Source organism: Armigeres subalbatus, chromosome 2, assembly GCF_024139115.2.
Source record: "Armigeres subalbatus isolate Guangzhou_Male chromosome 2, GZ_Asu_2, whole genome shotgun sequence".
In the NCBI taxonomy this organism is placed as follows: Eukaryota; Metazoa; Arthropoda; class Insecta; order Diptera; family Culicidae; genus Armigeres; species Armigeres subalbatus.
In genome coordinates this window covers 124,868,200-124,894,972 of record NC_085140.1, presented here as the reverse complement: position 1 = coordinate 124,894,972, position 26,773 = coordinate 124,868,200, and the positions used below count along the sequence as shown (strand labels likewise).

General features: G+C 41.6%; 1 protein-coding gene across 2 annotated transcripts in view; it reads left to right on the top strand.

Annotated features, from left to right (window-relative positions):
- LOC134210800 (mucin-2-like) overlaps positions 1–23,532 on the top strand; it is a 74,817-nt gene extending 51,285 nt beyond the window's left edge. The window contains exons 2-10 of one of the 2 annotated variants that reach the window (XM_062687079.1): positions 10,286–10,642; positions 10,700–10,780; positions 10,840–10,935; positions 11,004–11,909; positions 11,970–13,310; positions 22,261–22,329; positions 22,401–22,523; positions 22,586–22,672; positions 22,735–23,532. In XM_062687079.1, the coding sequence (XP_062543063.1) occupies positions 10,286–10,642; positions 10,700–10,780; positions 10,840–10,935; positions 11,004–11,909; positions 11,970–13,310; positions 22,261–22,329; positions 22,401–22,523; positions 22,586–22,672; positions 22,735–23,004 (3,330 nt within the window). In that variant the 3' untranslated portion in view covers positions 23,005–23,532. Of the gene's footprint in view, positions 1–10,285; positions 10,643–10,699; positions 10,781–10,839; positions 10,936–11,003; positions 13,311–22,260; positions 22,330–22,400; positions 22,524–22,585; positions 22,673–22,734 lie in introns of both variants that reach the window. The other variant, XM_062687078.1, reaches the window with a different exon arrangement.
- The last annotated feature ends 3,241 nt before the right edge of the window (positions 23,533–26,773 follow it).

Here is a 26,773-nt window from a genome sequence, read left to right as displayed (position 1 = left end):
ATAAATCGCCGAATTCGGTAAAATTTTACCGAAATCTCAACAGCAGAACTGTTCGGTAAATAATTTAACTGATTTTCGGTGATTTTGACAGTTGAGCAATGGAAAAAATTACAAAAAATCTGTAAAATAAATTACCGAACAGTTCTGCTGTTGAGATTTCGGTAAAATTTACCGAATACGGTGAAATGAGTTAAGTGTGCAAGTCCCCACTTCGGCGGCCGGTACCATTGGCGTCCGCTAGCTACGCCTTTCGTTTGTTCGATGCTAGTGCTCCGAGCAATACCAAGGTCAAGGCATTTTCTTCAAAATGCAAAGCATAATCGATTGGCGTCGGCAGCAGCGCAAGTGCTCGTCGGAGCGCGACACTACAAAAATTTATTTGCATGGATGGTACGTGTTTCAGCAACAAATCATCAATTGGCGTCAGAGGCAGTAATGTGAAGTTTTTTTTTAAGAATCTGATTTTGGTTTCTTTCTGTTCGATATTGGAATGGCGCACTATTGAAAACCAAGCGATTTCAGAATCATCATTTCTTAGCGGCAAATCATCGCAACCATGAATTCGATAGCGGTCACAACAGCCTAAGATCAGCTCCAGTCAACATATATATTCAGAATTTCAAAATTTAAGAGTAAGATGAACTTAACGTAATCCTACGTCCAATTGCGGTCGTGTTTCGGATACAACCTTCTACTTTTTTTCTGCGGTGAATTCGTTTCTCTTCTGTCCATACTACACTGTGCCTCTCTCTATTGCAACGAGTGCGAGTCATTGGCATTCGACTCCTACACGCTTAAAATGACTTACATATTTTTGTGTTCCGTTCACACAAAACGGGCCTCTCCTGGAACAACTCATATTATGAGTAATTACGATGTTACTCATTTTTGTGTAACCGATAGCCGATGATTTTAGGTGAGTTCATTTTACACATCGAACCTAACCTCAATTGTATGTTTTCAAATTGATGGTAAAGTAAGCCAACTTTTCCATACTTATTCAGAGGCTTCTCCAATCGTTTCGATCAACAAAACAAAGTGCGATGCTTGTATTCGCACATTTTTTTGTTTCGCCATCAAAGCAAAAAGAAAAACCTCCGAAAAAGTACGATTTCTTGCCTCACATTCTGCACCCGTTCGCCATCATAGCGACCCGAAGGAACTTTGACAGTTCGAGGCAGACTCACTTACACATATCATGCACATGTGAGACATTACACAGCGACTGCTCGTGTTTCACACAAAATTTTCACTCATGGTGAGAGTTGGCCAAGGCGTCGCCGTAATGTGTGAAAACTATTCATGCGATGTGTACTTGACTTTAAGCGTGTAGCAGTATTGTTCTGAACTCGCTGGCGCTCTTCATCAAACCAACCATTTTGTTGACGTCGCTGTGCAGTGCTCAGGGTTTGCAGAAATCTCTCTCAATAGATAACGAACAACGATAAAAGAGAGATAAAAACTGTTCCGAATCGTAACAAGCCATGATAACAAAATTATCAAACTTGTATACAAGTGCGAAAAAACAGAATCGGATAGGCAGCCCCCACAGAAAAATGGTGATTCTCGCTTTGTTTTCGCTCATTTCGTGTTGGTTACTGCACAGCTGTGTAGAACAAGTTCAAATGCATCATCAAAGCCAGTGATCCCCGCATTTGGAACATTCTGAAAAAAAATTATCATGGGGTATAGCCTCTTGAATCAGTTCTATATCATGACAACTTGCGAAAAAAGTCTCTCGCAGGATGCTATATATCGTATAGGTATACAGTGAACGCTCGCTAATTGGGTTTTTTTCTAGTTGGGGCGCTATTTAGTTGGGGGTTCGCTAATTGGGGCGAAACCCAATTAAAAAGCAGCTAAACGTCAGGTGATGCCAAAAACGCGTTGACGTTTTGTTTCCGTGTTTGGCGGGATCGATATTTTCTGGCGCGTAAAATTTTCCTTTGTTCAATGCAAAAAGTAAACAACATTGACGCTTGTCAAAACGTCCCAATTAGCGAACGGCATTCGCTAGTTGGGGTGAGGTCGTGCCCCAATTAGCGAACGATCACTGTACAGAGATGATAATTGAGAGACTTGCTCATTCTCTTTAGGATTCAATCCCTGGTAGTGCTTAACACCTCCTGCGCTGTTGTTATTTCTCGCTTCGTGGATATTTTCCCACAATCTGTTTACGTCACCATATCCATTGGCATCTCTTATTCACTCCTCCAGCTTCTGGTGGTACTGTTCATACATCCCTTTAACTGACAAGCGTTGAATATGGGGAAGGGTCGTTTGGCCGAAACCCATACGGTCGAAAGCTTTTTGGCTGCATGCTACTAGGCCGAAAGTTGTTTGGCGGAATACACCATTTGGCCGTACATACCACTAAGCCAAACGTCATTTGGCAGAATGGGTCATTTGGCCGGAAGGATCATTTGGAAGAAGGGTCATTAGGCCGAAAGGGTCATTTTGCCGAAAAGCTCATTGGGCCGGGGGTCGTTTGGCCGAAAGGGTCATTTGGCCGAAAGCGTCATTAGGCCGAATACTTCGTTTGGTAGAAAGGATCATTTGGCCGAAAGGGTCATTTAGCTGAAGGGGTCATTTGGCCGAAATAGTTATTAGGCCGAATAGGACATTTGGCCGAATAGGTCATTTGAATAGTGAGAACATAGGAGTAAGAAGAGAAACGTTTCAATTATCATTCCTCATTTCTCACTTCTCATTGCAAAAAAATAAGGAGCGTGAAGTGAGTAGTGAGACGTCTCAGTACTCACTTCGCGCTTCTCACTTTTTACAGCGAGAAGTGAGAAGTGAGACATCTCACAACTCACTTTTTACAGTGAGAAGCGAAAAATGAAGAGTGAAAAGTGAGACGTCTCTCTTCTCATTCTTAATTTCTCACTTTTCAAATGACCTATTTAGCCAAATGTCCTATTCGGCCAAATGACCCTTTCGGTCAAATGACCCTTTCAGCCAAACGATCCTTTCGGCCAGATGGGTTTCGTCCTAATGGTTTGTTCGGCCTAGTGGCATTCGGCCAAATGGCTTAACGACCCTTCCCCTTGGGTAGTGGTCCGAGTCAATGTTGTACAATTGTAAATAACGGTAGAATTGAGGAAAAACTGTATTGTTCTGACAATTCTGAATGTTCAAAATAAACCACCAGACGAAAAACGTGTCCTTTTTTTTTAAGATTTGTGCATTTTCTGTTATGTGTTTTCTGGTTATTTCATGTTATGATATTTATCGTCTAGGACCATTCAAAAGATGGTATAGCCCACTGAAAAGTCGGGCAAAGAAACAAACTATCGTTTTTCATTGCTAAGTGACTCCACAGCCGAAAAATACCCAGTGATATGTCAGCATATCAATCACCCCATCAATCAGCACGTGGTCTATCTGTGAGCAGGTGCTGTCACTTGGATGTTGCCAGGTTGGTTTGCGGATATTCTTACGTTCGAAGTAGGTACTGCTGATTACCATCCCTCTATCCCTGGGCCCCTCCTTAGTCGTGCGGTGAGACGCGCGGCTACAAAGCAAAACCATGCTGAGGGTGGCTGGGTTCGATTCCCGGTGCCGGTCTGTGCAGTTTTTGGATTGGAAATTGTCACGACTTCCCTGGGCATAAAAGTATCATCGTACTAGCCTCATGATATACGAATGCAAAAATGGTAACCTGGCTTAGAAACCTCGCAGTTAATAATTGTGGAAGTGCTTAATGAACACTAAGCTGCGAGGCGGTTCTGTCCCAGTGTCGGGATGTAATGCCAAAAAGAAGAAGAAGAAGAAGAAGAAGAAGCAGCAGCAAGGGTCACGAAGGTCGCAGACCATTATCGTTGGTAGTGGAATGAAGGCTTTCGGTACCAATGTAAAAGCGATAGAAGCTTTCTCTTGCAATCTGCGTGTTTGCATCCCCAATGACAATCTTTACATCACGTTTTGGGCACTCTTCGTAGGCCTTATCAAGGCTCTCATAGTGCGCATCCTTCACGTCATCACGGAACTTCATGTTCTGCTCTGTCACCACCGCTATATAACATGTGGTACTTGAATGAAGTGTTTGCGATGATATCCTCCGCTCGGAATTCTCGTTCTCTAGATTTGGGTCACCTTATTTCCTGAATTGCTGCCACGCTCACGCCAACCTTCTACAGCTCACGTGCTTGAAGCCCTGCACGTGCGGGTTCATTCAAAGTTCTCATGATCAAAGATCCGACTTTCCAATCGTTGTCCTCTTTGACACGATCATTCGCCGAAATTTATAGAGAAAATAAAAAGCAGGAGCAATTGGTCCATGAAATGACTCCGGCTAAATTTTCCCTCTCAATTCTTCAAGACAAGATTAATTTCAAATAATCTTCCAGAAATATCTTTAGAATTTTGAAAAAAACTTTCATTTCTATTCGAATTGCTTCAGAAATTTATTTATGATTTTTGCAATCATCTAAGATCCAAATAATGAATTTTTAGAATTTTGTTTTTTTTTCAATATTTTTATCCATTAAAATAATTTCTTGAATCTATTCATCATTGCCAGTTGTTTACCATATTAAAAGTTTGAAACGCTTCACCCAATATTAAAATATAAGAATTTTTAAGGTTTTAAAACTTATTTTTTTATTTTCTTTGTTGGAGAAGTATTTGGGATTTGTTTTTATTTTTTTCTAATTTTGTACAAGCAATTCTTTTAGAGCTTCAGATTTATTTTGAACAAAATTTCTGCATATAAATTTTCACGCCGATTTGTTCAGTAGTTTCTGAGTCCATAAGGTTCAGACAGACAGAAATTCATTTTTATTTTATATGGATTTATTGGCTTTGACAAGAATTAAAAATTTCAATAGCTTGTCGTTAGTAATCTTAAGTTTCAATGAATTTGAATGAAAAAGTTTCTGGAGAGTGTCGAAGACGATTGACAAATAAATCTTCAAAATCCATCGAAAGATAACGGCGCTAGTAACGTTTGAAATCTCCCTTACAGCGTAATGCTTTCGATCTCCAAAAATTTAAATGATACCCCGTAAAGTAAAGAAAAACGTAACTAAAATTAGGCTTGTACCTATACTGCCGCTAACCGCAAGTCGAGCACATCTGTATATGGACGCCCATATACAGATGTGCTCGACTTGCGGTTAGCGGCAGTATAGTTATGGTATAATTTATCTTATTTTCTTAATTGATCCATATTTTTGTTTCAAAATTATGATTTTTGTTGTTAAAACCCAGATAATTCCATTATCGGTGATGAATTCCTTTCTCGAAACAATCGATGCACAGTGCCTCAGCGTTAGGGATCCCAACTATAATTGCCTACCTTAAGGTGAAGGTGGGTTGAGTACCAAAACAAAGCTTTGAAAGTATTTGTACAATAAAAACTGTCATATACTGTAGTAGTATTGGTGTCGTATTAAAAAAAAACAAAGAATATTAGTAGGGTGGTTCAAAAAACGACCCAGCACCACCACGCTCACTCGATTTCGTCCCATGCTCCGAGTGTCCTCCAAAAACCGATTTGAACAAAAAGTGGTTGAGCGCATGCCGGTTCAAGTTTGTATGAAAACTGGTATGGAAACTAAACCTTTTATTACACTGGCTACAGTGCCTCCCCTCCATACGCTGGCGAAAAGAGAACCCACATAGCTGACAGCAACATTCCAGAGACTTCACTGAAAGAAAACCGCACCGCAGGAAAGATCCATTGATTACGTAACGCAAAAATAGCATTTTATACCCCACTCACCCCCATGTCACACTTTTTGTATGAAGCATCTGCCCCTGGTGCGATAGTGTAGACAAGACTAGACTAGCCGTATCTGCCTCTGGTGCGATAGATATCACAGACAAATTCTGGGTATTTTGTTGAATTGCACGTTTCACTGATGCCTACTGAGAAGCCTAATTATCATGCTAAAGATTCGCAACCTTGATTAAAATCGACTCGCAACTATTGGAACGACCATTCAATATGGATTGTCTATGGAGTTGAAGCTCTTGAATATTTCATCCAGTCATATGGTCTCCCCCCTCGCCAGGGCCCAATGACGAAGCACCACAATCAGAATAATGTTAAATTCAACCTCGCCATATAAACTGTCATACAAACCTGAACCTTTTGCACGGTAAGCCTCTATTCAAACCAGCCCAAACCATCGGATGACACCCAAATTATAAATCACAATCGACTGAGCGTGGCGGAGCAAACTTATTTTTTGAGCCACCCTAATTATTAGTTTGCTGCTGCCGGTGCCGTTGTTTACATTCGCTCCGCGATCAGTTTTTAATCGTTTTTTTCGGGCAAAAATAGCAGTTTATATTAAGTTTTCGGTTTAAACAAGTGACTGATTTCGAAAAGTGATGGTTAATTTGCATTCCATCAACATTTCGGGCTCCTCATATGCGGAGAAGTGAGTGAAAACTTGATTTTTCAGTGCACTTTGAGAAGAAGTGAAGTGCAGTGATAAGCCCACCAAATCGCGAACGGCTAATAAATTGGCACGAAACTGCTGATTTATGATATTATTCGAGCCGAAATGCATAAGACTCTTTGGATAAACATGTTTATTATCACGGGAAGTGAATAAATATGCTGTGAGCAGGTTAGTAATTTGAATATTAAACTTTTGTTCGATGCTGTTCGAAGCATTCGAATGTTGGTGGGAGAGGAGTGCGGGAGGTGTGGGGTTGGCCCGTGGAAGGTCCGGTGCCATATTGGCGGCCATCGTGGTACTCTTCCAACTATGTCCTTAAGACTTTTAAAGACGCTTGCTTTATAGATAAATGATTGATCAAATTTACCCCAAATTTAAAAATAAAAAAACTCGACGAAAAAGATGTTTAAAACAAGTTGTAAACCATTAACTAATCAAGAAAAACAGCCATACGTTTCGGAGACGAGCTAGCCTAGGGCTGAAAGTCTCCTTAATAAAGATATAAAAAAAAGTCTTATACGTTCTACATGTGGCAGCACTCGTTTTAAAAATATGAAAAAACCCACGATTGCACTTACGAAAGAAATATTTACAAAACACAAAAAAAAAATATCAATTTTTTCCCGATTACGGTAACTTAAGAAAGAAAAAAATAAGTCGATTGGTGGGGTCTCAGGGCCTTCTATAAAAGGTTTTGTTTTGGAGCGTATGTTTAGCGTGGATGCGTGAGCGATGAGGAAAGAGGTCTTTTGTTTACTTTAACTTTGATTGTTAATATTCATTTTTCACTGCTAGGAAGTGAGTGTTAACAGGTAATGGGTTCAATATCCTACAAATCTCAGTCACTGAGACTGAGAATTGGCACCATTGGACTCCAATCACTAACAAATGAAACGACGGAAAGTGTTGATTTAGGGATTGGAAATTGGCTATTTTTATGGTCAAAAATTTAATTATCTCTTGAATTTGAGTTCCTGATAGAAAACTTTAAGTGGCTTCAGTCCTGTAAAAGAACTAAAGAACTGATTGTGATTCAAGTTATGATGATCGACAGTAATTATTTTTACTGGAATAGGTTCTTTTCAATCAATTGGAACAATGAATAAAAATAAAATCGGTGATATCCCTCTTCCAGTGATTATTGTGGCCCTAAAAAGGGCCTTTTGGTTTAATAGATCAGTTCGAATCCGCTTCATTTCCTCAGCGACACGACAGGATAACGCTTTGTTAGTATCCAATAAATCAAGCCAGAAGCTCAACCCATACGATGATAAAGTCATGACCATTTGATTTTAAAGCGCTTCCCTAACACAAACATCAACATTGAGGAACAAAGTGTTGATAGATTAAAAATGAAGAGCATATCTATAACATTATTTTATTTGGAAGGCTCAAAAGTATTGAGCATAATGGAGCCGAATTTATTAAATGTTTTAAATTGTTCAAGAATTTTGGTATTGATGATTAAAAAAGTTAGTTAATTTCGATTATTCTGCACTTATTTTTCCCAGCATGTTATCAATGTTGTCATTTTGGCGAAAAATGAAAGCAAATTCATAAGAAGGTTATATCATTCAGCAGAAAATTTAGTCAAGAATAATATACCTAACTCAAAATAAGTACTTGTGATAACAGAAAATAATAATGTGTTCATTTATTAAAAATGGTTTATGCTATATGTAAATTGTAACCAGCCCTGACAAAAAAAAATACCAGGTCACTACTAATCGCATTCAGATAACGCACATCCCCCTCAATCTCCGTCAAGGTAGTTTGCTTCGTTTCGACATGCGCTATCGAAACCAATCACGCATATCATCTACGCCGTTCAAGGGTGTTAGGAAACATCCCCACACACTGATTATGACGATGTCCTCCAAACGTATCGATCACCAGCTTGGGAAGTAATCAATTTGTCAATACAGCCTTTTGTTGTGACGTTTCCATCAGCAGCAGCACGATGACTGACAATCAGCGCAGCGGCATGGTTTGAACTTCCATGCAGCTTCCTTTCACCACAACTGACAATAATTACTTTGGAATTGATAAGATGCTTAAGGGTAGAAGGAATTCTGAGCATCATGTGTAGGGGTAGGTGATTTAAAATGCAGCGGCAAAGATAATCAAGTTAAAAAAAAATCAATGAAGTTAAGTATCTATAAAACACAATGCATCGAGCATTGAAGTCTTAGAAAATATGAGCCCAAAATTTCACCAAAATCATTTTAATAAGTGTATCTACTTTGTGTGTAGGGTAAAGCGACCTATTATTGAGGGGTTAAGCACCGTTTCAAGACAAAACTGATTTCAAAAATTATTTAAAATTCACCTGTTGGTCTTTCTCCACATTGCAGTAGTCGAATAGGTTGCTCGTTAACTAAAGTTTCATAAAAATTACGTTAATTGTGCTTAACTTATGTTGTTTTGTTTTTATCACAATAAAAACAAACTACCGCTATAAACTATAATAGGACGCATTTGCCTATTGTTGCGACATTTTTTCAAGGTCAGTCCTATTGTTGCGGTATTGCATGTAATTCTCATGGAAATCGATACCACAACAATAGGACCTTAGCACTACCGCAATAATAGGCTCAAAGGATTCAAATTTTTAATGAAAAATGTTGATCAATTTTGAACGGAATTTTGTCAAACAAAAGCTCTTTTAGTCGTTAATTCGATGAGTTTTGGCGTATCCACAATTGTTTTTAATGCTATTATATCCAGAATAGATTATTTTAACACTACCGCAACATTAGGACATACCACAACGATAGGACGTTTTACCCTAGTTCCAAATTGTTTTGCTTTTTATTTTTTCAGTAGCTTGAAGCGCATTTTATTTTCAAACTGTATTCTGTGTTAACATGATGGCCCAATGATACATATTGGACCATTGCCCCATAGCATATGTCTGGACAGGTCTGAATGTGTGATAAAGCTCGAAGCGCCACTCCACTCGTCACGATTATGATGTGGGTACGCACGCTCGATATGTTTGATGCTACGATACGAATCTCGATAGCGAGTAGCGAGCGTCGAAGCCTAGTGACATTTGCTGGCCCGCAGATTCAGGTTTATATGAACACGCGATTGTTTCGGAAACACTTTGAAAGATGAACAACATGAACATTCGACAAATTAATTATTCATAAGTGAGCGATAAACGTAGTAATTAGTTATTGTTATCTAATCATGCACGATGGTAGCATAGGTGATCGTCACTACATTGACACTCTGTCTCTTTTGTAGAATAAATATGTTCAAAATAGAGTACCATAGTTCTTTCCAATTATATTTAATATTTTAAATGCATAGAAAGAAAAAAATCTTGTCAGTTGTGTCAGGAAAGTTGAACCTATATGTTGAGCTCAATGAAATTTCACAGAAGTTCTTTAACTCAGCAAACGACATTTTCTATAGTGAGGTTTTTAACTTAATAACAGGGCAAAAAGACTGAAAAAGTCAACATTTCCAATAACAAGATAATAGCGTAAATAGTAATCATTTTTGTCATGTTTTCGCCCATCATGGTACAATGTGCACATCGTGATCAGGTTGACAGATTAACTCTCTGTCGAGCTACTATAAACTGCAGTTGCATATTTTAAGCCTAACGAAAGACACGACCAGTCACACGGTCAAAGGGTACGTACGTACGTGATTTAAGTCACGGAGTCAGTAAGAGGGCAATTGACCATAAAACAACTACCGTTGACATATCATGTGACTGCTTATTCAACCATTGCTTATTAAATATTGATATATTAAAAATATTGGTTGCTGCTTGCTTGTTTCTCGAGTATGTGTTTTTTTAATATTCTTAGCATTGTTTCAAATAAGTTAGTTTTTCCATTTATTCTTTTTAGAGGAGCACTATAATATTGCTCAGTTTACTGGTGACGACTAGCAGGGCGGATATTTCGGCGGTCCTCAGAGGGGCTTACTCGCCCAATGATATCCTTGCTGCCGATGGCTATCATTATGACAAACCAAAGGTACCTTTTGATACACCGGCACGTCCTCCACCACCTCCTCCTCCGACACAGAAGCCAAGTTGTCCTGAAGAAGCCCTAAACCCAGATGGATCTTGCGGTTACTTCTACCCGAAGCCGGAGCAATCTTTCACTCTGCCTCAACGTGAGACGACTACTACTCCTAGGCCCACAACAACTACTACGCGAAGAACTACTCCTTCACAAGAGTATTTGCCACCCACCACAAGGGTAAGTAATTTCAGAACCTCCAAGAAAACAGGCCTCTAACCAATGTCATTTCATTAGCCAACGACTACTACAACGAGACCAACAACTACTACAACGAGGCGAACGACCACTACTACGAGGCCCACTACCACAACAAGGGTAAGTTGTTGAATCAGTTTTAATCAAATCATGCATCCTTCAACCATCAATAATTTCAGAGAACCACAACTACGACTCGCCCTACCACTACTACAACTCGGCGCACAACGCCTGCTCAAGAATACTTGCCACCAGCAACGACTACGACAACTAGGGTAAGTTTATCTTTTTTTTTTTTCTGATTTCAAAACCAAACTAGTTGATTACAACGAGTCTTTTACAGCGCACTACGACTACTACGAGAACTACAAGGACAACCCCTCGACCAACAACTACTACGCGAAGAGTCGTACCAACAACCAAGTGCCCTCCATCCCAACAGAATCCCGACGGGTCATGCGGATACTCCTACGTAAAACCTGATCAAAGTTACACCGTTCCACAACGTGTGACAACTACAAGACCAACGACAACAACGAGACTAACTACACGAAGAACAACTCCAGCTCAAGAATATCTTCCCCCATCGACTACTACCACCAGAAGGACCACTACTACCACAAGACCTACAACAACTACAACTCGCCGAACCACAACTACGACTCGTCCAACAACGACAACTACTCGTCGAACGACGACAACAACCCGTCCTACGACCACAACAACTCGTCGAACGGTTCCAACAACCAAATGTCCAGCATCTCAACAAAACCCAGATGGATCGTGCGGCTACGTCTACGAGAAACCCGAACAAAGCTTTACACTTCCACAGCGAGTATCTACCACAACAACACGACGAACCACCCCATCTCAGGAATATTTACCTCCAACTACAACCACAAGGAGAACCACTACGACCACACGGCCAACCACAACAACTCGTCGAACTACAACTACAACTCGCCCGACAACGACAACTACTCGTCGGACGACGACAACCACTCGTCCAACGACAACAACAACACGTCGAACGACTACTACTCAGCGAGCAGCTCCTACGACTAAGTGTCCAGCATCGCAACAAAGTGCGGATGGATCTTGCGGATACGTCTACGAAGTTCCAGAGCAGAGCTTTACGCTACCTCAGCGAGTGAGTACCACCACCACTCGAAGAACTACTCCTCCTCAGGAATATTTACCTCCAAGCACAACTACTCGTCCGACGACTAGACCAACAACAACCACCAGGGTATGTGTAGATTCTTACTGTCAACGTACTTTTGAATACACATCATTTATTCTATTTCAGCGTACCACAACGACGACTCGTCCAACCACCACAACAACACGTCGGACAACACCTTCTCAAGAATATCTTCCGCCTTCGACGACTACAACTCGAAGGACAACCACTACAACAAGGCCAACTACCACGACCACCAGGCGTACCACAACAACAACCAGACCAACGACAACCACTCGTCGGATAACAACAACACAGTGCGCACCTTCACAGCAAAATCCAGATGGATCTTGTGGCTACTTCTACGAAAAACCAGAAAATAGCTTCACGCTTCCGCAGCGTGTGTCGACGACAAGGCAAACGACTACAAGACCAACGACCACCACCACTCGGCCAACCACCCGCAGGACAACTCCCTCACAAGAGTACCTTCCGCCATCAACTACCACAAGGAGAACAACTACTACAACAAGACCAACCACAACAACCACACGACCAACGACTACCACCACTAGGAGGACCACGACTACCACAAGGCCAACTACAACGACTACTAGAAGAACCACCACAACTACAAGACCCGCACCTACCACCACTCAATGTGCTCCATCGCAGCAAAATCCCGATGGAACCTGCGGGTATTTCTACGAAAAACCGGAAAGTAGTTTCACGCTACCCCAGCGAGTGACCACCACAAGACCCACGCCAACCACCACCCGATTGACAACTCGCAGGACAACTCCCAATCAAGAATATCTTCCACCGGTTACAACGACCACCACTAGGCGAACCACGACCACCACACGACCAACGACGACAACCACTAGGAGGACCACCACCACAACCCGACCAACAACAACAACCCGACCGACCACCACAACAAGGCTAACAACCACCACTCGTCGTCCTGCGCCCGCCCCCACACAGTGTTCTCCTTCACAGCAAAATCCCGATGGATCCTGCGGGTATTTCTACGAAAAACCGGAAAACAGTTTCACGCTCCCACAGCGGGTATCAACCACAAAGCCAACAACCCCAAGGCCGACAACCACTACAAGGCTAACCACCCGTCGGACAACACCGGCGCAAGAGTATTTGCCACCGTCGACCACCACAAGAAGAACTACAACGACCACACGGCCGACGACGACCACCACAAGAAGAACGACAACAACCACAAGACCAACGACCACCACCACTAGGAGGACCACTACTACCACCAGACCGACAACCACCACAACCAGAAGAACCACAACAACAACGAGACCGGCGCCGACTGCTGCTCAGTGTTCTCCGGCGGAGCGCAATCCAGACGGAACGTGCGGCTATGTCTACGAAAAACCCGACAGCAGTTTCACTCTGCCTCAGCGGGTGACCACCACAAGGCCCACGACCACCACCACAAGGGTAAGTTTTTATCTATATGGCAGTTTAAAGTTAAATGTATGACTATCAGATTTTAGAAGATGTGGAGAACGAATGATAGAGAAAGTGCTTACAGTATGCCAAGGCCAGATTTGAGGGTGGGTAGGTGGGTCATGTGAGCCACGATCCTAAACTCCCACAAAACCTTATGTACAGAAATCAATCTTTTTTGTGCATTTAGGGGCCCCCCTTCCGGCCTAGTCTAGACCTGCAGTATGCAGTGTAAGGAAAGTATTCATCTGTTTTTGGGGATATTTCGGTTCACGATTGTGTGGAGGAAGAAAGAGATAGCGCATTTATCTTCTGTAGTCAAATAATTACTAATGACTATGTCCAGCTATCGTGTGGGGATTCCGAGACCAGGTGTAATGTCAGTGCACACTGGGCCACGGGGCGAAGCTAGCCCGCCAAAATACCTTAGAGCTAAATGCATGCGTTATTTTGAGTTGGTGTCCTCAGAACAGTAACGTATTTTGGAAAAAAATAACTCAGCGACGAGTATAAGTTCAAATTTACGCCGCATAGATGGCGCTGCGAAACCATTTTTTTTTTAATTTTAAGAGCTTGAAATATTCAACTTCATGATGCTACTGCGGTCTGATTCTTGACAAAGATCGCATGATAATTCAAAGCGCAGAATGACATAATGAGGATTCAGGCTACTACTCCATTGACTGTCACTGAGAGTGCTTACTATGTGCCTGCTATGTGCAGAAAAAAAACCAATCAACTTTATCTAGGTATCTTGACTTTTACCGCTGAAAGTGCCTCACGACTGAAAATTGGACTCAGTTCTGTGTGATACAATACTTTACTCAATGATAATAGAATGCAGGCACATAGAAAATCAATTACCAATACTAACTTATCAATTCAACCGAATATTGACAGTTCAGAGCCGACTATGAATATGTCTGGACGTGAACTGACATTTGAAGAAAGGTGGACTTCACCAAATAATTTCGATTATTTTATACTCTGCTTTGACAATTGCGCTTCTCGTTCAGTACTGTGAATCCATTTTGTTACAGCTGGAGTTTCAGATTGTGATCGATTTCTTCTCTGGTGTGGCTACCCGCTAACAAGTCTTTCAAACACCCAGAGGTCTTTTCGATGCCACTCAGACTCAACACTGCGCTCATGATCTGCTGGAATTCACACGGATTTAACACAAGTACGTGGTGAGCATAGCGGATGTTAGCAGTTAGCAGATGCTAACCTCAGCGGACCACTTCCACTTCAAGAAAATCCGATCATCTTGGAGAAAATGGTCTCTGCTGAAGGAAGGGTTTCTGGCCACCCTGTTTCTTTACCCTTCTTTTTCTCAAACCTCCAACACAGCTAAAAGCATGCAATGAGTTCTTTCCTCCGTGCTACTCTACTCGCACCGAGTCTTCATTGGCAATTTTTTACTCCATCTCGTCATCTTCCTATGAGATATGAACGCACACCATCCTGCTGATCGAGAGCAGATCCCTGCGGTATTGGCCTCCACGAAGCCTTCGAGATTGGAGACTTGGATGTTCTGAACGGGAAGGGTCGTTCGGCCGAAACCAATTCGGCCGAAAGCCATTGCCACTAGGTCGAAAGTTGTTTAGCCGAATATACCATTTGGCCGAACAGACCATTAGGCCGAAAGTCACTTGGCCCAAAGGATCCTTTGGCTGACAGGGTCGTTTGGCCGAAAGGGTCATTTGGCCGAAAGGGTCATTTGGCCGAAAAGGTCAAATGACCGAAAGGATCGTTTGACCGAAATGGTCATTTGGCCGAATAGGTTATTTGAAAAGAGAGAAAATAGGAATAGGAAAAGAGACGTCTCAATTCTCATTCCTTATTTCTCACTGCATACTGTAAAAAAATTAGAAGCGAGACGTATCTTTACTCACTTCGCGCTTCTCACTTTTTACAGCGAAAAGTGATAAATGAAGAATGAGAAGTGAGACGTCTCACTTCCACTTCGCGCTTCTCATTTTTGACAGCGAGAAGTGAGAAGTCCTAATTTCTCACTTTTCAAACGACCTACTCGGCCTTATGACCCTTTAGGCCAAATGACCCTTTCAGCCAAATGACCCTTTCGGCCAAACGACCCTTTCGGTCTAATGGTTTGTTCAGCCAAATGGCTTCAAAAAGCAAATGGGTTTCGGCTAAACGACCCTTCCCAGTTCTCAACGATGGTTCTTTCTGTTGACATCACTGCGGCCTAGTAGGAGGAGTTCTTTGAGTGAGAAAAGAATGACTTCCCCTATTTACCTAGGATGGTCGTACGATTCCGATATCCACCGGAAATACCGGACAACCTCAGGGATAATTTTGCGACACTAGTCTCACTGGACGGCTATCCTCCGCCACTTAGAAGGCTGATGGATCGAGAAAACTTTACCTTAGAGAACTTCCGGGTCTCCCAAATCGTCAGCCAATTCTTATCAACCAGCCTATCTTATTCGTGGAGATCACTTTTGCAGCTAGAAGCAACGGGAAATCCTGTGGGCCTTATGAGATGGGATACCTGGGTAATACCCAGTGAATATGCTAGAGCGTCTGCTTTTCTCAGGTGAAACACTATTCTAAAACCTCTTCAACAATATTGGCAATCTTTCTCGGATGATTGGAGAAGGAGCAACATCGTGAATGTCAAAAGTGGTTTAGTGGCTTGTCAAACGATGACTTCGGAAGAAGCTGGAGGAGAAATGGTTTCTGGCGCCATCGAGGAAGTGAAACATGCGGACCTCAACTACCTGGCGTCGCAAAGCCATTTGGGTTTCTCTGAGAATATTCTGGCTTTCATTCGGCACTTTCTCTCCGACCGGTCCTTCCGTGTGCTAATTGGCATCGGTAACTGTTTTCATCGTAGCTATGAACGGAGTTTTTCACGAACTGAAATCGGAACAGCTTCATCTTCGACTATGCCGACGACATCTTGCTTGATGTGATAGAGTAACAAATGGCCAATGATGTTTGTCGAAAAAGAGGAAGGGTCATTCGGCCAAAAGCCATTCCACTAAATGCCATTAGGCCGAGGGCCACTGCCGAGTATTATATGGCCGAATATGTCAAATGTTTGAACAAAACGGTAAACGGTTGGCTAAAAATTTTAAATGGCCAAATCGACGTATGGCCGAACCTGTAATTTGGTCGAAAATATCATTTGGCCCAACGACCAAATGTTAATTACTCGACGGGTAACATGACCAAAAATATTCACCCGGTTGATCAAATTATATTTTCGGCCAAACGACTATTTCGACCAAATAACCTTTTCGACCAAACGACTTTTTTTGGCTAAATTACCATTATGTCTATTTCGGCTAAAAAGAATTTTCGACCAGATGGGCTTCGGTCTAATTGTTTGTTCGGTCAAATGACATACAGCCAACACCTTTCGGCCTTGTGGCTTTAGGACAAACAGCCCTTCCCGTCATTTGGCCGAGTCATTCGGCGAAAAACCTTTTATTCGAATACTACATGGCCGAAAAACACGTTAACCGACGATCATCTAGCCAAATTCCATATGACCGAAAATGCCATTTGCTAGCTCGTTGCCATTTGGCCCGCAAATGTCCTTTCTGCAAAACGGCTTTTTTTGGCAAAATGACTAATTCAGCCGGCCGAATGTCCATTATAGCTGTTTTTCTGTCAAAAGAACTGTTCTACCAAATAACATTTTAGTTAAAAGAACTTTAGACTAGATGGGCTTCAGCCAAATGGTTTATTTGGTCAAACGACATATTAGGCCAATAAACTTTCTTTCGGAATATTCAACAGTTTTTTTTAAAAAGTTTTTGGTCATATAAGCGTTTTATTCAACTCCAATATTTGTTAGGATGTGGCCTTCGGAAAAATAATTTATTTTCAGTTATTGTTTTCTATTTCAACGAGTTTTATTTTTGGATTTCAACGGGAAATCCTTCGTAGTTTACACTCGAAGTTCTACTTAGTTTTCACGAAGAGATTTTTGAAATTTCAACGGGAAATGCACTGAAATTTTGAAAGAAATCTTTGGTATTCCCATGAAAAATTCTCTGGAGTTTGAACGTGATATTCTAGGGATCAATTGGGAAATCTACGGAAATTCCACTGAATCTTTATAAGTAATTTCCACGAAAGGTTCTACGGACTTCTTCAAATTTTAATCGGCATGGAACATTATCAACCACCGGCGTGACAAATTTTAATGGGCGGCGCGCCAAGGCAAAAACGTCGGCAGCGGCAGCGTGCCAAAAACTGTCAGTGGCGGCTAACAACCTCTAATTGAGAGACGTCTTACTTCTCACTTCCCACAACTTATTTCTTATTTTCCGATTCTCACTGTGAAAGGTGAGAAGAGTGAAGTGAGAAGTGAGACGCTTCCTTTCTCACTCATTTTCTTTTTTCTCACATTTCGCAGCGAGAAGTAAGAAGTGAGAAACGATGAATAAGAAGTGAGACGTCTCACATCTCACTTCTCACTCCCCATTACTTACTGCTCACGGTGAAAAGTAAGAGAAGTGAAGTGAGAAGTTGAACGCCTCATTTCTCACTCATTCTCACTTATTGTAACTACCCATTCCTGGCTTTTCGCAATGAAAGTGAGATGTCTCATTTCTCGCTTCATTCATTATCTCTCACTTCTCAGTACTCACTGTGAAAAGTGGGAATAGTGAAATGTGAGATTCCATCTTTTCTCACTTCTCACAATCTTTGACCGTAAGTTTATCAATGTCTTCGGGATCGGGGTGTCGATCGAGAGCTTCCGCTTTAGAGCTGTCAAAGTCGGGCGCAGATCCAGAATCAACTTATTTGAAATTCGATTTTAAGGACGGCTACGCAGTCTTGAATTATTGAAATAAGATGTATATTTCTCTCACGTTTCGGCACGGGGATGGTGTCTCCATCAGGGGAAAAATACGGTTTTTGTTCCCCTGATGAAGACACCATCTTCGTGTTGAAACGTTTGATAAATATACATCTTGTTTCAATCATTCAAGATTGAATTGTCGTCCTTAAAATCGAAATAAAAACATACAGTCGATTTCTCATTATTACTTGTTTGAAACTTTATCCAAAAAAGCACCAAACAAACCAAAGCAGGTACCGGAACAAGCCTTGATAGACAGTGGATCATTATATGGAAATTACCCGCATTTCCAGTATATCAGGAACTGGTCGACACCTCCCCAGTCTTCAACAATTACCTTCATATAGCCACCAGGCTTTTTCCCTTAACACCCGCAGATGCTCAGACTCAGATAATGCCATCGCGGCCCTGCAGACTGACTATCCGAAACACCCTTTAACCCAAAGCATTATCGCAAATATGTCAAAAAAACTCAAAGGTGCAGCCAAATCGGGTTGTACGCAAAGGTGACGTAGGACTACGTAGCTATACGAAATGGATGGTATTTACCATCATAATTTGTGTCTCTTCATTAACATTGAGCAAACTGCTCGGAGGTAAACTGAATCAAGAAGCCGAATAGTAGTAGTTGGATGGTCTTTGAGTCTCCAACCGTGGAGAAGGGATCAACAAGACTCACCAGCTGCATCGCCGCTGAAGCCACTCGACTGTCTTTCAGTGGACGACATCACAATCCTAGAATACGCCATCCTCAAAAATGTCCGAAATATTTCTCCTTTAGCAGAATCGAAAGTGACGCGAAACCAAACGCGAAGTGAGTGGAACTTCAAGAATTATTTACACACAGTCCTTTTCAGGCCCTAAACTATTTATCCAAGAAAAAGTGTTGAACGTTGGGAAAAATTTTCACCCGAAATTATATCGATTTTTTCCGGGCCACCATTTTATGCAAAAGAAGGTCTGTCCGAGATAAGTTTTCGAATCATTTGTTTTATCGAATGGATGAAATTACTCACAGCAACCAAGCTACCACGCCAAACGCCGATGCCACCGAAACAGTCCATTTTTGCAATCAACCCTTTCTGTTCAGAAAATGCTGGTCCTGAGAAGGACCAATTTTCTTTCCCCAATGCGCCTTTCCAATAACTAACTGCAACCAAACGCTTGTCGGAACCTTGCGTTGGAAATTTTCTTAGTGCTGTTATTGTCCGACGGCCACTCGATGAGTTTTCGCTAAGACGCCACCATTTGAAATAAATTTTTCAGCATTGCCACTATTGGTGGCGTGCGATTGCTACAGACGCCACCATCAATGCGATGGTTTTCCGTTGCATCTGCTGCTAGCGCCTTCGTGCTGCCGAGTCCGCTCTGCGTGAGATCTTGTTCGACTGCTCTCTGCGGAATTCCGATCAAAATGGCTCTTGCGCGCCGGACAGCAGCTTTCTTGTATTAAATAAAGTAAGTCCGTTAGCTCCGCCCCTTTGTGGTCTGAAATTGTTGTAAATATGATGAGCACTCATAACGATTAATGAAACAGTGGGGCTAATGAGGCTACTTCATAAGATAAAAAATAACTGCTTTCCGGTGCGTGCGAGCCATTTTGATTGGAATTCTACATTCTACAGAGAACGGTCCCGAAGCATGGGAGACTGGAAATTTGAAGCATCCTATGAATTTGTTTCGCAAAATGCTGAATCTCGTTATGAGCTGTTGATGATTCAAAATACGTGCTGCTGTAGAAATTTTCCTCTAAAGTAGCGTCTTCATCAATCCGGCTGTCGTTGACAGAAAGTGAACTTTTGACAAGATTCTTTGGTTTTGTTTCTGTTGTTATAAAATCTTTTTTTTTTTTCGGTTTGCCATTTTATACAAAAGAAGGTTGGTCCGAGATCAAAGAAAGAATCAAAGTGACAAACTCAGTCATTCGGCGACAACTGAAAGTTGCTCTTCGGTAGTAGAATCACGAGCGCACGTCGGAGGGAGATGAGGCAATAAATTTGTTCGAATGGATAAAATCACTAACAGCAACCAAGCTACCACGGAGATCCCACCGAAAAAGGTCATTTTTGCAATCAACCCTTCTGTCCAGGAAATGCTGGTCCTGAGAAGATCCAATTTTCTTTCCCCAATGCGCGTTCCAATAACTAACTGCAACCAAACTCGATGATTTTTTGGTAAGACGCCACCATTTGGAATAAGCTGCACCATGTAGGATCACAATAAACGACATTTTTGTAATTCTGGTTCGTGGAGGTTGAATGATGACCACCGACGCCGACGATTATCATCAATGCGATGGTTTTCCTACGAAAGTGCTATCAGTGCCATCGTGCTGCTGTTTCCACTCCGCTGCGTCCGCTCTGTGTGAAATCTTTTTCGAACAAGCCCGCAAGTACATTGATTCTGATGTCTGTGCTTGCGATGCAAGTACGGGATTGATGGGTTTACCTATTTTAAAACATTTTATCATTTATCGATGATAAATAGTTAAAAATCAGTATTAACTAGAAGAAGCGTTGACTCAGCCTTAATCGAATGGTCCAAAAAAATTGAAAATTCATCGAGAAACGGCTGAGATATTAAAGTTCAAAATCTATCATATTTTCGTGACGGTCTCCGATTTTCGCAATCGCAAAGTGTACCCCAATATAGAAAAGACAGACATAGTCCTACGTCAAAAACATGCCGGAATTCCGGGAAACACTGTGCCGATCTGCTGCCATACATTTATTATTTCCATGCCGCTTGTGGACCTCAAATCTGAAAAACAGCAAGTCATTTTAATACTCCAAACCGGACACTAATCATAACCGGTCATCTGCATCAATCCTCCGGATTCTTTAGATCCGTTTCACCAAGGCTCCCAAGCAGGACACTTGCATCATATACGAGTCTGTGTGTGACTTACATACGAACGAACTCAGTCATGTTGAAGTTACCGCAAACAAAACTAACTGAATAGTGCTACTCAGGTCATGTTTTACTTGGCCAGGATAGTTTTAAAACAATACCAAAATCTTATCATTTTACTTCGTTGATTTATTTTCTATTGTGTTTTAATTAGGTTAGGTTTTTCTCTTTTTGTTTTCCGTGAGTACTTTATGTCTAATTTGAGCCTTAAAATTAAATTGCGATTTGGATAGGAAGAGTGGAATCGCCAACTTCCTATTGTTAACATCTCGTGGATAAAGGGCGGGCTCTTCTCCCCATCTATTGGGTCAATCTGAAAAACGGCAGGTGCCTTGCTACAATAGATGGTAGTATCATCATCATTATCAATTTGAGCCTTAAAATTAAACTCAAATGTATTTGGATTCCCTTGGTTGGATTTAGGAACGGTCTTTGATCATCCTACCCCCGGAAGTTGTCACGCTGACCCTTAAAATTAACATTGATAAAGGAAAAAAAAGTGGATATAAACACATATTAAAATTTTTACTGTTGGTTTAAATGCTTTGCGCTCATTTTTATCAAGAGGAAAATCCTCCAAAACTAATGTTTTTGCTGCGGCACATGTGTACTGTACACTCAATTTCATCGGCTTTTTTTTACCCTCCACTGACCCCCGCACTAAAAAGCTCGCATTGAGAGCCCCCTGGTGTGGACTCAAACTAATAAATTCGCAACTTATTCGGCTCAAATTTATAATCGCAACTTCCGTTGGTCAATTAAGCCGAAGCAAAATCTGATCTATCGATTAGTATGTATCAATAGGAGGAATCCTGCGTTTCAAATTTGCAATTTCTCGCACTACAACGCTTGCGATTTAAACAAACTGCTTTTGTTAAAATTTCAGCTAAATTTCATTTTTTTTATTTAAAGCTAATCAAACAAATGCGACTGTATGATATATTCCTAAAGTTATTAAAAGAATTAGTAGCGGAACTAATTTTAGCTGTTCAAGCTGATAGTTAGAAACTCAAGCACTTTTTGAAGTGGTTCAAATTAAATTGGTTACTCCAGAGATTATCATTTGGAAGACTTTTTCAACTTAGTCATAGCTTCAGATGAGTTCAAAAAACTAGAAAAGTAACTTAAATGTCGATTTAAACGTTGCAAACTTTACTAACTTCATTGACTGGTCAATTTATCACACAGCGAACAACAACCACCACTCGTAGGACAACTCCATCTCAAGAGTACTTGCCACCAACAACTACTACTAGAGTAAGTCTCAATACTATCATGTTCAAAGATCTTCTATGTTTAACCATCATATCATATTCGTATTTTATCAGCGAACAACAACAACTACTCGTCCAACTACAACCACAACCCGAAGAACAACTCCTGCACAAGAATATCTACCTCCAAGTACAACAGCCAGAACCACTACAACGCGACCTACCACGACCACGAGGGTAAAATCTCCTACAGATTTTTTTGTACAAAGGTATCAAAGCATTTTATTCTATCTTTTCAGCGCACAACTACAACCACTCGACCAACGACCACAACTACAAGGAGAACTACGCCACCCATCGAGTACCTGCCTCCATCAACCACTCGGGTAACCACCACCTAGTCCCCAACATTTCAACCCATATTACAACATCGTAATTATCTTTTCAGGCAACAACCACCACAACTCGCCCAACAACGACAACCACCCGTCCAACGACGACAACCACCCGTCGGACGACGACCACCACCCGCCCAGCAACAACCACCGAGAAGAAGTGCGCCGCCTCGGCATCGAACCCGGACGGAAGCTGCGGCTACGATTACCCAAAACCGCCGCAACCGTTCACCCTGCCGCCGCCGCCACCACAAGAAGCTGATGCTCCCGAAGAGACCACCGGATACTCCTACCCGAAGCCTGCCATACCCTTCAACTTCTAAGTCGACCTCGCCCGAACTCTTGGAACGCTTTTCGCTGTAAATAGTTTTCTTATTAGATAGGATCAATTATTTCCTTTCCGCTACGTCATTTCCAGGGTCCTTTCCTTGAACGTTTAATCCTTATCTCGATATGTTATCACTGTTAACGAAACACTGCCGCCTGCAACACTCGAACTCGAAACACTCACTAGCTTTAGAAGCAAACACAAAAAATGCGATCCGTTGGCTGTAAGATTCAAGTTTAGTTCACGAATATGACGAAGATTAGGCTAATTCGTACAACACGGCGATGATGGCAGTTGGCGATGTTTTACCGCTTGTACAAGAAACCAATACTCAATTGTTAACCAGAGTGTACCTACCTACCAGTGAAAGAGGATGCTTGAGCGTTATTTTATAACTGTTGTGATCTGAACTTTGTCAAGAGTGTGCGATTGTTAGATAATGGCCGGGAAGTTTCCTCAGTTAGATGTAGAGGATGCGAGAGTTTGTGAATTATTGTAGAATAAAACGGAAAAATTAAAACGACTTTCATTTTGTTGTATTCATTATGGATTTGGGCCTTTTCTAACAACCGTTTCGTACCATTGTCACAACTAATTATGCATTTTCAAACTAAAGACATTTTGTTTTGATGGAATTTCTCATGCTTAAAATCAAACGTTGTTTCAATCATCCTTGGATAGATATGGTTTTAAACTGCATTTCCTAGTCCAGAACTAGCCCAAGTCTAAATTATTTTCCAAGTCTAACGATTCCTAAGACCCAAGTCAAAGTCCTAGTCCAAGTCGAAGCCAAACCCAACGAATTGCCCAATTCCAACTTCAAATCCAGGTGAATAGAGTCAGGGCACGGCAGATATTTCCGTCTATCGTCGTAGGGGCTTAAATCAAAGAAAGCAACGTCCATTTGCTAGAACTCCGTTATAGCAAAACGTTTCTACTGAGCTTACTTTAATGTATGTGAAAATGCATCACGCGCGAGTTTACGATTAGTTGAGTTGTTTCGGATATAGGTCATCGAAGTAGGATCGAGATGTTGTCTTGTTCGTAGCACACGCAGTAAAGCCAGCTAGCTGCTGCATGTTCATTATATTTGTAGAAATCTATACAAAAACATCTTATGTACATATAAACAATAGAGACCAATTTGACGCACGCTGAACACTACAAGAATAGTTATCGTTTGTAAATGGGGAGAGTGGTATACACCACACTTACGATTTGGTACGGATGAGTTTGACAAAAAAGTGTCAGTTTTCGAGACTTATTGGATGCGAAGAGACGAAAATACCTGCATTACACCCTACTTCTGAAGAAATAACAATAACTCCTTGAACAAAAATCAGGAAGACAAGGTTTAACAGTTTCCTTTCAAATTTGTCCTCGAAAATGGCGAACGACCACCAAAAATAATCAAACGCTCTTGCTCATTATTCCACGCGCACACCATTCTCGGAAATGCTTGTAGAAATTTTCGTTCATATTATCCCAATAATTGCTTCGCAGACTTCTCAAGATTTTTCCAGAAATTATGCAAGAATTTTACCCCAAATTCCTCCGGAAGTTGCCTGGCAAGTAGCCTCTCAAATTATCCACACCAAAAGTACCCCCATTACTTCAACAGCTGAATTCTCCCTGAAGTTTCCAACGGAATTTCCAAATTACCTCCGGAATTCCTACGGAAGATCCACACCGAAAAAAAGGAAAAACGCCGTAATTTTCGCAAAAGCTCCCCCTGAGATTCCTCTGGAGCTCTTCTCGGAATTCCTCCGGAACTTCCCCTCGAAATTTCTCAGGAAGCTCCCCTCGTAATTCCTTCAGCAGTTCCCCCTCCTCACCATGCAGCTAAATGCTTCAGAAAAGTTTCTTTTGTTGGAATCAATAGGTCAAAGACTAGCTTCAACGATTTCGAAATATTGAATAAATTAAAAAACGGCCCCAATGGCCTTAAAGGATGTCGACAGAATTCTTTCTCTAGAAGTGCGAGTTATTTATGCTTCTTTCCTTTCATCAATAATCATTCCTGGAGGAATTTTCGGAAGAACTCCTGGAGGAATTTTCAAAAGAATTCCTGGAAAAATTCCTAGAGGAATTCGTGAAGGAGTTCCCGGAGGAATTCGTGCAGGAATTCCTTGAAGAAATGCCGGAAGAATTCTCACAGAATTTCCTGCAGGAATTTCCGAAACAATTCCTGCCGGAGTTCCTGAGAAAATCGTATCGGAATTCCCGGAGAAATTTCCAGAGGAGTTCCTGGAGGAATTCCTTGAGGGATTCCTCGGAGGAAATCCTGGAGAAAGTCCCGGAGGAATTTGCTCCCGTAGAAATTCATGGAGAAATTCAAGGTTCTCCTTCTTGAATGAAGGAGTTATTTGGGGAACTCTTTGAAAAATTCCTGGAGGTTCTTCCTCACGAATTCCTGGGGAAATTCCCCGGAAAAATTTCTTGAGGAATTCTTGGAGGATTTCCAGGAGGAATTCTTCCGGGAATTCCTTCAGTAAACTTACCCAGGAATGTCTTCGGTGATTTCCCGTATATGTCTTCGAAGAGTCCCCGGGTATTCCTTGGGGATTTTCACCAAGTCTGCCTTCGGGAGCTCCCCCAGAATTTTCTTTGGGATGAACTCGTGGAGGATTTCCCGCAGAAATTCCAGGAGAAATTTAGGGAGGGATTATTCAAGGAATTTCTGAAGGCATACTTCGAGGAACTCCTGGAGGAACTCCCTAAGGAATTTCTGGGGAAACTCTCCGAGAAATTCCGAGAAGAATTTTTGGAGGAGTTCTCGGAAGAATTGCCGGATGAGTTCCTAGAGGAATTCTAGGAGGAATTCTCTGGGGAATTTTTCTGGCAATTCCTTAAGGAATTGCCTGAGGAAATCCTGAAGGAATTACTCCAGGAACTCCTACAGGAATTCTCAAGAAATTACTTCGAAAATCCCTCCAATAATTTCACCAAAAAATCCACCATGAATTTCTCCAGGAATTCCTCCGGGAGTTCCTCCAGCAATTCCTCCAAGAAGTTTCGTGGAATTCCTCCAGGAATTCCTACCTGAATTCTTTCGAAATTACTCTGCGAATCCCTTCGGGAATTCCTTCAGGATTTCCTCGGAAAATTTCTCAAGGAATTGCTCCGGGAATTCCTTAAAGAATTCGTCCTTACGATTTTCAGATATTTTCACATCTGTAGGTTTCGTAGGCTTTGCAAGTCCTGAACTTAAGGATGTGGTGTAATTTTAAGCAATTTTGTTGAAGGTAGTGTTCACTTTTATCTATTGTGCATTTTTATATATCCATTTTCTTTTGGGGACATATGACCTTGTGTGTGTTTCAGGGAGGAATTAATAAATTTGGTTTGCTGGATTGGATTTGGTATAACATTTATTTCCACCCCTTGACTATGTACTTAAAGAGCACTAGTACTTATTTTTAAGTAGTCTTTAGCCACATGTTAAGCAACTGTTATTCTTATATCCGCGTAATGTCACTCGATCGGCTTAACCCCGGTATGAGCTATGGTCTTTTGCTGACAAGGGAGGGGGATTAACTTATTTCCGGAGTTGAAAATATGATCGGACATCTGTTTACCGAGAAGATGCGATCGAGCCTCTTGTTAGGGGCGGCTGAATATCGCTGCGATCGCTTACCAGTGCTGTGACATCGCACATGAGCAGATGGAAGCACCGATGACAATAACCCATTATACAAGCAGCTCAAACGCGAGTACCACAGCTGCTCGAACTACGCCATCAGAATCTTTTTGGGGTTCATTAG